Source organism: Poecilia formosa, unplaced genomic scaffold (genome assembly GCF_000485575.1).
Source record: "Poecilia formosa unplaced genomic scaffold, Poecilia_formosa-5.1.2 Scaffold168, whole genome shotgun sequence".
NCBI lineage: Eukaryota > Metazoa > Chordata > Actinopteri > Cyprinodontiformes > Poeciliidae > Poecilia > Poecilia formosa.
This window is the reverse complement of record NW_006800107.1, coordinates 378,849-391,003: the sequence shown is the minus strand read 5'-3', so window position 1 is coordinate 391,003 and position 12,155 is coordinate 378,849. Positions and strand designations below refer to the sequence as shown.

Here is a 12,155-nt window from a genome sequence, read left to right as displayed (position 1 = left end):
ATGCATTTCCTTACAGCCATTTGTAAATGTGTTACTAACTTCACTTTGCACAAGTAGGATTTCAGGATTGTTGATGCATCCGAAACTTTCACCCATGTTTTCAGTCACCTTCATCCAACACTTGCAACACAGGACCCATGGATTAGGGGATGGGCAGACATCTGGAGGTTTCACAATGGATCCACGCTAGTCATAATGATGCAGGATTCCTCTGGGTAAAAAGTGGGACCCATGTGGGTCCAAAATGTGCTGCACAATTTAAAAAAAGAAAGAAAAACTGTTCTGATACCCATTTGAAAGAAAAAGCCACAGTGAGCCGTTCAAGTTTCAAAATCAAAGATTATTAAAAGTTTAATGACAACAACAACCTCTCATTAGGTAGCATCAACGTTGTCTAATGAGCTAACAGAGCATTAGTGCCTAAAGCATGATGAACACATAGTAACTAATCAATCAGCACAGCTTGTTCTGTAACAGAAGCTTTGAGGACTCAGGAGATCGAGGTCACTGCATCGCCTGTATGAAAGACGTCACCTACAGCAGCTAACGGCTAACAGCAGCTTTCCACACGGGCACAGCAGTGGGACCCCTTCACAGAAATCACAACCAGCATTGTCAGTTGATCTCCAAAAATTAAAAAATCACATTATGGAGAAGCAGTTTGTAGAATGATGAGTGCAGAAACACAACCAGCTTCACTGATCAAAATATATGCAAAAAGCTAAACTAGGAAAATTCATAAAGCTATGGGAAATCTGCTCTACTGTAACATAAACAGCCCTATTTTGTTTAGTTGCTGAGGAAGACTTTAACCAGCTAAATCAATCTTATACACTGCAAAGAGGAGGCGGAAAGAGAGAAAACTGCGCTAGTTATTTCTCATAATACAACACTGAACAAATCTAATAAGATTTCTTTAAACTCAAAAGTGCAAAACTTCAATGCACACAAGAAAAAATAAACACAGAACAGCTTATTTAAATAAAACTTCAAACAGAAAATCCTACAACATCCCCCAGAAACCACTAGGAGTTTAAATTAATTGTTCTTACAAATAGAGAGACAACCAATCAGAACTCTAGAGCTGTAATTCAGTCAGATAATCCAATCTGCAAACTTTATTTCTGTGTCCTAAAATAAAGTGCAAACAGCAGCTGCTTATATTTCCAACTCTTCACATCAGGCAGCCCTAGTGCATACATTAATTTGGTCCGAGCTTCTGAGCCCTGATTTATGTCTTTATGCAAACTTAAACCCCAATTATTTATACTAAGCAACTTAAATGCTTATAACATTCATCTATGGTGTGAATTCTTATCAAAAGTGGCACCAGACATCAGCATCTGCCTCGTTTAGGGTACGAAAGCCTGATATTCAAATTCTCAGTTATTACTCAATATGTAAATGCATAACACGATTAAGTTTTATTTGCACCTAAAAAGCAACAAGATGCTTTTACTTCCCTGCTCTGGTGGGTTTGTCTAAGAATGAGCTTTCAAACTTTAAAAAATATATGATTGAAACTCTGTTATGTTTATGGTAAGAAAAGTCAGTTGGATCTGTTTTTTTAAGACAAATTCCTAAAAAATAGCTTGATAAGGATTTAATCCTTTGTTGTTCTTCAAAGGTATTAGTATGAATTTATCAAATTCACATAGCTGTTCCCTTCCCTACCTGGTCTGACTGCTTCTTTTAGTAGTACGGCATAATCATGTCAGTGTTTGCCTCGTCATTGAAGAAAAAAATAATAAATCGGACTTCAAGATTCTGAAAGGATAAAAAGTACCTTCATAAAATGTACGTGTACATTTAAACCATGTTTCAGTCAGAAAACTGGGAAGACAGGAGATATAAATAAAGTATGCTGCCACAGATACACAGATCTCTACTGCTGCACACATGACAGAGGGATGATGGACTGGAACAACGAGACAATGGACCTTAGCAGCATCGGAGCAGTGCAGTCTGGATGGTGAAAGCTGTGCAAAATGGCATTTGGAGGTCTGAGAGCTTTTAATGGTGGGACTGTGAGGAAGAGGATGGAGAGGAGGAGGAAGGCTGGGTGGGCATCAGGCTGTGTGTGCGTGAAGGTCGCTGGAGTCGCTGCTGCTGGTTGGCAGAACCAGAATCAAACAAATCCGAAAGCGGACTGCCCTCGGTGACCTTCATGTCCAGCTGGGCGGGACACTCGAAGTGGACGCAGTGGAAAACCTGCAGAGACGTTCAGACAGAGGACAAAACACAGCAAACATCCTGAGATCTAGTTCAGATTCAAAAGATCTGCACTGGCAGCAGAGACACCAGGCACAGGGAGAACAGGATAATTCTCTAAAATGTTAAGAAAGCAGATTTTCAGCTGCTCAGGTACCTCGTTAGCAGTGTTATGGGTCCCAACGATGCGAACGAAGGAAGCAGGCTGATTCTCAAACTTCAAAGTCTGCCATGATCTGCAACAAATGTTAAAACAAATAGGTTTTACACTGTCCTACTTCAGGATTGAGTCAACATATCACAAATATGTTTTCTTTCATTTATATTTGCAGAAAACGATCCAGTTCAGGAAAAACCCAGAAAAATCTGGTGTGCTTAAAACACACCAGAAAATAAGAAAGTGATGCGTGACCAGAAAACCTCTAATGGTTGCAGTTTGGGAGGAAATGACATCACTACAACATTCTACTGAAGAACCCTGTTTGTTAGGTTTAGCATGATTCTAGTTTCTCATTTAGAAATAAAAAACAATGTAACCTAGTTGGCAATCAAACATGGCACAATTCTGTAGAGACGCCCTCTACTGGTTGTACTATAGAGGTGCATGTTACTGAGAGCGTTATGAGTCTTTGTAGTACTGCATACAAGGACCTCGCCTAAGGTCTTTGGCCCAATTTCAAGGCATTAAATTGCAAAGTCATTTTTAGGTCATATTTGATGTGCATAAAATTTTTATAACAACTGAAGGTAACATAGTTACTTGATTGCTCTATAAAATGGCACCGCATGCCTGGAAAATACATAACACCGCCCCTTTAAATAACTTCAACAAGAAAAAAAGTTCAAATAATTTTAGACAGTAAATATCTGCATTTTAGAAGAAAATTATGTGCCATTATGACAAACTTAATTTTTATGCAGCAATTCAATCTGTATTCTTACGTTTACTCGCTCTTTGTTTAATTGTTTAACATTACATTAAAAGCTTAAATTCATGACAGCTTCAGATAAAAACAGAGTCTTGCTGATGTTTAGCAGGATTTGGAGCATTAAGAATGAGAAGTTTCTCACTGGCAGGAAACTCTGGTGCAGTCGACCACCTTCATCCACTGCTGCTGATTGGTGGAAACTTCAATGTAGTAACTATAGGAACGCTCGTCACAGTCCCAGAGGAGCAGCCTGGATCAACACAGGGAAACATAATCTGTAAAGTCAGATTTACTTTAACATACAGAATGAAATGTGAGCTCAAAGTCTGTAAGACAGGTTATTAATATCACTCACTCCTCAGTTTACACCGCTAATATTAAGACAAGACATGAGGAGGGAGTGAACAATACCTAGTTTTATGAATCACTTGTATTTCCTCAAAATCTCAAAAAAAAAACCTTGACCTGATTCCTTTTAGTTAGAAACAGAAAAGCAATGTTAACTCCTACCACAGGAACAGTAGGATAAAGTGTGTCTCTGACAGTGGAACCGTTTAACACGGTGTTGGAACCTGACCAGGACCCGACCCATAACCGACCTTAAGGATCCGATGGAGTAGGGCTGGGCCAGCTGGATGACGATGGCTCCGGAGCCCAGCTGATGACACGTGTAGCCCGAGTCCCAGTCGTAGTTCCGAGTGTCGCCGTTCAGCAGAGCGTTTCTGCTGCGGCTCACCCCCTCGATCACACTGGCACAGGCTGCGATGGTGGCGACGTTCTCACTGGGAACTGGGAACAGTGGGAGGATGTGACGTTTGAGTCCAATGATTTCACAGAGGAACGTTACGGTCCTAACGCATGAAACCAAATAATACAAAACAAGACATCAGCCACAAACTTACCCACAAGGCCGTTCTCCAGCGTATATGGTCGGTTAGTGAACATGCATTCAAAAGCTACAAGGTGAAACACCTTGTTGACCGTGTTGTGTGTCCCAACGATGCGGACATATCTGCAGACACAAGAAAAAAAATCTAATCAGAAAAACATCCAATATCTGAAGAGAAGAAAACAACAACAAAAAACCAGGAGACTAAAATAAATCACAGACATTTTTGTTCAAGTTCCATGATGCTACAGAGGATGAGCAACATTTTTAATTTTTATGCCCTTTAAGAGGACATAAATCACTTTTAATTTCTAAATACATTTATTTTGAGTGAGATAACCAGCTGTTAACAAAAAATTAGACAATAGAAATTCCAAAATATTAAAATGTTCTTTTGTTTTTTATTCCTCTAAATATTTAACATTTTAACACAGTGAATCAGGATCTATCTAGCAATAAAATGAGCTCATATGCATCTTTTTTCAATGTAGAAATATGAACAAAGACACAAAATCATGTTTAACAGAGATCTTTAACAACTCTGCATAACTTCATAAAGTTTTCAAGCAATAAGAGAAAAGTTTAAACCTCCAAATGCCACAAACATTAAATCTGCACATGAAAAAGTCCAAACTCAAACATTTATACATAAACTCCCTTATACATCCTGTCGTAATGAAGTCAATCTATTTTTATACCATTAACAGCATCACTGCTGAAGCTAACTGTTTGCAGCAACGTGCATATAAAGGCTGTGAATGAGTTATCTCATCATGTTTGTTTGCATCCATCACAACTGAAGCTAGTTCCTGAAACAGCTGTTCGTTTCCCACGGCGACTCCCAGTTAAACAACATTATGAAATAACTGATTAACAGGTTAGAAATGACATAAAACCAAATAACTAAAGATTAAACTTAATTACAATTATAACAAAAATGCAACTCAAGCCTAAATTGATTGTTTTTGTTTTTTCACTAACATATGTGAGTGGAACTGAAACAGGAACTGAACCAGGAGAAATATAAAAGTTTAATTTACCTGCAAACTCGTGGTGTGAAGTACAGATTCTGCCACGATCTGCAGAGGTACTTGGAGTGGTCGATGACCCGCACCCAGTCCAGCTCATCCATGGAAACCTCGATGTAGTACGAGTACGACCTGAAACAATCAATGTCATAACCTACAGGTTAGATTTACTGAAAACTGGTTTAAATGTCTTTAGAATGAGGATGTAATCAGTTAAATCAGTCAGTGCCTCCAACTCAACAGACGTTCTAGATGAACTACATCATGTAACATTTCTAAAAGCAACAGTTATCAGCCAGAGTTGAACGTCTTTTGTTGATGCAGGCGTCTCACCGGCTGTCTCTGTCCCACAGCAGCAGCCGGATGTGGTTGATGATGGACGGCTGGCCCAGTTTGACCTGGATGCCGGAGCGACCGTCCTCCTCGATGGGGTGTCTGGAGAAGCCGTGGTCCAGGTCGTAGTTCTGGGTGTCTCCGTCCAGCAGAGCCGACTTCAGCTCTCCTTTGACCACCTGCGCTCCGTGCTTCATGGTGGCGATGTTCTCCTCTGGGACTGGGATCAGACACAGAGACAGAGATGTAGAAAGGCTGAAGCCGCTCTGCGGGTCCGGTCAGAGCAAAACTCACTGAGCATTCCCCGGTAGTTCAGGTCCATGTTGCGGCTCTCTGAGCGGCTCTTTATGGCGTCCAGCAGGTCGTCGGGGCTCACCAGGCCGGACGGCCGCACAACGTTCAGCATCTCCGTCAGAGTCATGAGCGGAAGCCGCACTGCTGACATCACTTCCTGTGTGTCCACCCCATCCTCGTGCTGCTGGCACCACCGGCACAGAGCCTGGAAGATCTCCTTCTCACTGGCAGCAAACGAGTCCCGACGGACCACAGTCAGCAGCGCCACCTGGAGGACATTCAAATGAAGCACAGGTGGGATTTAAAAAGCCAACAGAACTGATAGGATGATCAATGACTGAAATAATCATTAACTAATTTAGGAATCGATTAATGTTTATATATTTAAATGTACTTTAAATATTGTATAAAATAAACTTAAGCTGTTAAATGAAAACTCAGCAGAATATGCCAATTTTTTATCCGATTGTCAAAATAACGGACAGAAGAATCAAATAATTGTTAACTGCAGCCCTACAACTTTGCTTTTAATATTACGTCAAACTGTAAAATTGATTGTTTTATAGGACAGGAATAAAATCAAATAATAAAAATGAGTCGTAGAGATAACCTGTCACAAACTTTTCAGATAAATAATGACACAAGAAAGAACAATCAGAGCAGATTATTCTAAAATACAAACAAAAATGTTATATGGACCTACACAGCTTGTATGAATGTTTTTTCTGGACAGCAGCAGAGAGTAATGAGCTCCATCATTTTACCTTGGAGAGCGACAGAAAGCCGTCAGAGTTGAGAACCTCAGGCGCGTGTCTGTCCATGTACGCGCAGCAGGCCTCGTTGAGCGCGCTCAGACAGTACAGGCTGGCCACGTCGAACACCAGACACACGTTGTTGATGTGCAGGATGGTGCGCAGGAACTCGCAGGTGGAGTCCTCCAGAGGCTGCAGGCCGTAGCGGTGAGCCAAGCCCAGGAAGTCCAGCAGCACCTCTTCCCGGGCAGAACTGAGGCTGGCCCGGCCCGTGTACAGGTAGTTCAGCAGCATGGAGAACGCTTCGGCCCGGGTCTCCTCCAAACGAACCTCAGCCTGGGGCTGGGACTCCTTCATCCCACCGTACAGCAAGGCCCTGAAGCAGCCACAGAGATCAGAGAGATAACTACATTTAACAGTAGGTATTTAACTGATAGATGCAGAAGGCTAGACAGGGAAATTAATTCTTAAAAGCAGAAGGAACAAGATTGATTAGAACAGAATCATGGTGCATGATCACCATAGATTATGATGATCATTTATGTCCAAAACAATATAATCATTTTAATCTGCAGGGGAAAAAAAAGATAATCTTCAATAAACTGAGACCATATTTACAATATTTATGTCTAGAAATTAAAACTGGAACCAGATATTTCTAAATAATTGAGCTGTACACCAAGTATATGAAGGGTGGGTATTCATGTAATGTATATTCTATATAGAACTACACTGCTCATAATGGCAGCATGTGGGAGTAGACCTGTTAGACTGAGAAGTTTGGTTGAGACATTGCTTTTTTTGATGCACAGCCATGACAACAATGGTTTTAACAACCAGAGAAAGTTCAAATCCTCTCATCAAAATGGGCATGGATCATATCCCCCTACTCCAACATCTCTCTGCCCGCCATTCTAACCAAACAGCCAGACAGAGATTTAAAGAGGAGCACCAAAACCAAATGAGGAGGATTAGCAGTGCTGGCTAAGAACTGATGGTTTCATCCAGGACATGTTACTGAGGAATATCATCTCTGCTGCCCTGAAATTTACCTGTTAGCATGTTGTAACAGTCAGTCTTCAGTCAGAGGTATATTCAGATTAGTTGTAAGACTGACTGCTACTGGAAATCACTTCAGCCCACAGCATCACCATCCACAACTAATTTTTGCATATCCTTGGATGGTACGATAAAAAATTAATTTTCATTTGGGATAATCAATATTTTTAACTGAATTAAATGCTAGTGAAAATGTTTTAGATGTAGCTATGCTTTTTCAGAATTAAATTTGAATCTATTCGATTTAAATTGGTGGATAATGACATGTCAGCAACATAATGTGTGTCAGGGCAAGAAGGGACAATCAACAACATGATTATTTCAAAACAAATATACTTTATTTTTATAGAAAACTATTTCAGAAGTTTAATTAAAGCCCACCAGTTGCAGAGATCCCTTAGAAAAACAGCAGGACCGATGAACCTGAACTGGTACCTGAAGTAGTGGCATCGAGCAGCCAGGATGACCCGGTGCGCCGGGAATCTCTTCCCCTCCACAACGAAGGTGACGTCGCTGTACTCCTCTCCCACCACCAGAACTCCGAGCTGCTCCGACAGCAGGTGGATGTGGTCGATCTCCGACACGGAGGCCAGAGGCCGCAGAGGGTGACTGTTGCTCATGGTCTAAGGTTTCCCCAGACACATCTGACACACAGAGCATACATGCAAACCAACCCATTGACTGAAACCTGAAGCAGACGAGACCTTTTCTGGAACCTCCCACCGTTAGCATGCTACATGCTAACAACACTGAACTCGGCGGTTCAGCAAGAAATATGTGATTAAACAACAAATGTTTTATCTAACAGTTCATGTATGTTAACACATGTAAAATATTAAACACAAGAAAGTGACATTTCATAGATTGTGCCGGTTTGTAGCCGCTAACAAACGGCTAACTGATCACCAGGATCGTTTATTAATGTAATTCTGCGTTTAAAACTTACCGAACTACTAACAGCCACTTCCGGTTGTGTTTTCAGCTGCTTTGATAAATAAAGACGGAGTTAATTATTCGCGATTTGAAAGAAAAATAAAACCCAGCAAAAATTCAAGGTTCGGCCGACATCACAACACTGGAAATTGATACTGTTACCACGGAGGAAAACTTCCGGTTCCTGCCCCAGTTTGAACATAAACCGCAGCGCCACCTCGTGGATTGGAGAACGTTTTACACATCAAATCTGAAAAGAAGACAACAGGAGCCTGACCAAACAACAGCTTGATTTATCTTTTCTCATCCATTTTAAAATCTAGTTCACCTGTTCTTCAGTTTCTATGATAGTTTATATATGTTGTATATAAAATTTTCTTCATTGCATTTTATGGTTTATTTATCTTTTGTACATTCTCCAGTCATAAAAATTAGTCAACAGAATTTTGTTGTCTTCTTTATTAAACATATATACAAATACAATAAAAACGGAGAGCTTAACTTTTTCTTAAATTTTATGGACAAAAACAGTATATAATGTAAAGCCCAAGGTATTAATACACACCCCTTCACATGTAAACTTCATTCACATTTCACCAGCAGGTGGCTTCACACAAACACGATGTAAGAAATTAGCTTTATTATCTGGAAACATGTAATTATTCTAGCAGAAAATAAAATTACTTCTCTAAAAATCATACCAGTCATCAGTCCCTTACAAGGATCATCAATAAATGTTTAAACAAATGAGTTCCTGTGCAAACTTTAGCTCTCAAAACGTCTCTTTCCTGTTTTCACACATCTACTTCTCTAAGTTGGTGGTTTCTTTTAAGAAATATAACTGTAAGAAAACACAACTTGAGGGTTAGAGAGCTGTTCTCCTTTTTTGTCCAGCTTCAAAATGACAATGGTAGTTATGACTTTTACAGTTCCACATCTCAGTTACTCTGCTGGACGGAGTCATTTATAATACTATACTAATTATATCACATCCATTTATTCAGTCTCAGATAAATACTCAGATAAAAATGAAAAAATAAATAAATATTAAACACTGAAACTGCAAAATAAAATTCCTGGTTTTCAGTTTGAAATTGGAATTTAAAACAAAACAAACATTGCAAAGCTTGGTTAATACGTCATAGTAATTAACCATATCACAGCTAAACAAGTGCAATGTACATTGTTTTCATTCTTTTATGCAGTTATCTAAATTAATAATGAGACATGTCCCTTTTTTTCCAACAATGCACGCCTGTAACAGTAAATCTAGCATTTAGCTATGGGACCTCAGACTGTTTGCTTGGTTTCTTGATGGAAGCATAGAGGCTGCTGGGATCTATGGACTGAGTTTTCATGGTGCTGTATGTCACAGCTTCACCTTCATCATCATTTGTATCCTGCAGAAACAGAAAAGAAGAAGCAGCTCTGGTCAGAAGTTTGCATACACCCATCACATTTATGTTGCCAAGGAATTTCTAAACTAAAACAAGACCTACAATAACTTTGAATAACACAGAATAAATAAATTCACACATTCTAAATGCATACAGATTCTGCGTATACTTTTAGGTTAAATGGTCTCTTATGAAAGATGCACATGGTCAAATATGCACCTTTCTGTATAACTGACCACATTCTTATCAAAACTGGTGAATTTCCTTAAAAAGTTGGTTTTCTACTTCAAGCTAAACTTTTAAGCTCATTTCTTAACTTTCAATAGAGTTTAACTTCCTAGGAGTGTTAAATTGGTCTAATTTAACTATTAAAATACCAGTTTAGTGGATTTTTTTGGACCACTGTAATGTTTGCAATGGAGATCTCAGAGCCTGTAGAATGATCCAACAAAACTTTCTCAAATTTTGTAAATCCACTTTTTCCTTCTCAGATTTTCACTGATTTGCTCTGATTTCTCCAGTTGCTCTGAGTAAAATTCAATTAGTCAAACATTTTTACGCTGGTTGAAGAACGACCAGCTCCTCACAAGTTAGAATGAAGAACAGAGACATGTTACCCTGCTGCTGTGGGACGTCTTGGTGTAGCTGATGGAGGCGTAGAAAACTCCATTTTCCGGATCAACCTGCAGAGAGTGAGAACCGCTCAGGAACAAGTGATGCATGCAGACATGTTACTTCTCCAAAACGGTGTGGCTTATGTCTCCAGATAGCTCTCTTTTTACTTCTCGTTTGACATTTTCCTTTTTTCTGTCACACAGCAGCTCACAGAAACTTCAACTTTATTTTTAAACAATCTTCTACAATGAGCAGCATTTACATACATTTTAGGGAACAAGCGAAGCTGTTATTTACCTCATGTTGCTGCTTTTCAGAGGCAGATTGAGTCTCTGCAGGTCTAAGAGTTACACCCTGTAGAAACATAGAGTCAGATTAATCTGGGTCAGCTTTTCAAAATGTTATTTCAGATATTTTACAACCAAAGTGCAACTAAATTCAGACGTCAAATATCCTGAGGCAAAGTTGCTGCTTTAATTCGGTACACAAATTTGGATAAACAAGATAATAATCATCTTCATACGTACATGTTTATCTGCTACAGACTTCCTATAATTGCCTCTTCTTTTACATTTTGTAAAGTAAAACACATTTAAAACAAGAACATTTTTTAAACTCACGTCACTGGAAGTTTGTTTAGCTTTGTGGTCTAAAAATGAAAAAGGTTTCAGATTAGCCTCTTAAGTTCATTCAGAAGTTAAATTCAGTTTAACTGAATGTCTTGGACTTAAAAAATCACCTCTAGTTCTCTTTAACAGGATGAACAGAGTTATTATCAAGGCCAGTAGAACCAGAGGCAGAGTGATGTACAACCACAGAAAACCTGATGGGAAAAGCGAAATGTCAATAAAAGTATTTAAAGAATCATTCTGAGGTTAATTTGTGATTAAAAGCAACACTAAATGTGAACAAATAAAACTTACGTTGTTCCACATCTGGAGAACGTGTTGGAGTGTCGTCTGGTTTAGTTGTAACTGTGTTTGTGGTTGTTGTTCTGTCTTTCTCTAAAAATGGAGCATAAGTGAACAATGCTTCTTAGAAATTTTTTTTATGTAATTAATATATTTTCAAGAGACTTTTAACTGTCATAATTTCTCACCTGATGGACGAGAGCTGAAGGTAAAAAGCTGAACTTTATTTTCTGTCTTTACTTCACATTTGAACGTGTTAAACCTTGACTGGTAAATGTAATGAGACGTCTGGAAGGCGACAGCAGCCGAGCAGGAAGATGATGATTCTGTTATTTCTTTGTTGTCTTTATCCACATTGTTACCACTAACCAACCACTTCACTGAGTGTTTACATGGTCCATCTGTCACCACAGAGCAGGTTAATGTCACTCTGTTCTGGTCCTCTTGTTCTGTCACTGAGGAGGATTTGAAACAGAAAAGCAGAGTAACTGTGGTTAATTCAGGTTATGAAATCATCATGATTCTGCTGTCAGCAGGTTGTTGGTGCTAAAAGCTGAAGATGAAAATATTTTATAATACTCACAGCGAACGAGAGAAAGACGAACTGAAGCATCTGAACCGTTCTGTCTTCCTGATACAAACTGTCTGCAGGTGTACAAACCAACATCCTCATCTGTGATGTTCTTTACAACCAGAGAACAGTTTGCAGAAACACTCAGTCTGTCTGATCTGATATTCTTAACCTGCCCATGAATAACTAACTCTACAGTTGGTTGTCCTGATTTACTGTGGAGCCAGGTTGTT

The 12,155-nt window shown here is 39.3% G+C and overlaps 1 protein-coding gene across 1 annotated transcript; it reads right to left on the bottom strand.

Annotated features, from left to right (window-relative positions):
* Positions 1-319: 319 nt before the first annotated feature.
* Positions 320-8,633, bottom strand: btbd9 (BTB (POZ) domain containing 9). The gene is made up of 11 exons (XM_007564776.2): positions 8,442-8,633; positions 7,931-8,139; positions 6,449-6,812; positions 5,685-5,952; positions 5,391-5,610; positions 5,070-5,189; positions 4,043-4,152; positions 3,740-3,929; positions 3,283-3,390; positions 2,369-2,447; positions 320-2,211 (listed from the first exon to the last, which is right to left on the bottom strand). The coding sequence occupies exons 2-11, from the start codon at positions 8,113-8,115 to the stop codon at positions 2,014-2,016; spliced, it is 1,842 nt and encodes a 613-aa protein (XP_007564838.1). The 5' UTR covers positions 8,116-8,139; positions 8,442-8,633; the 3' UTR covers positions 320-2,013.
* Positions 8,634-12,155: the final 3,522 nt, after the last annotated feature.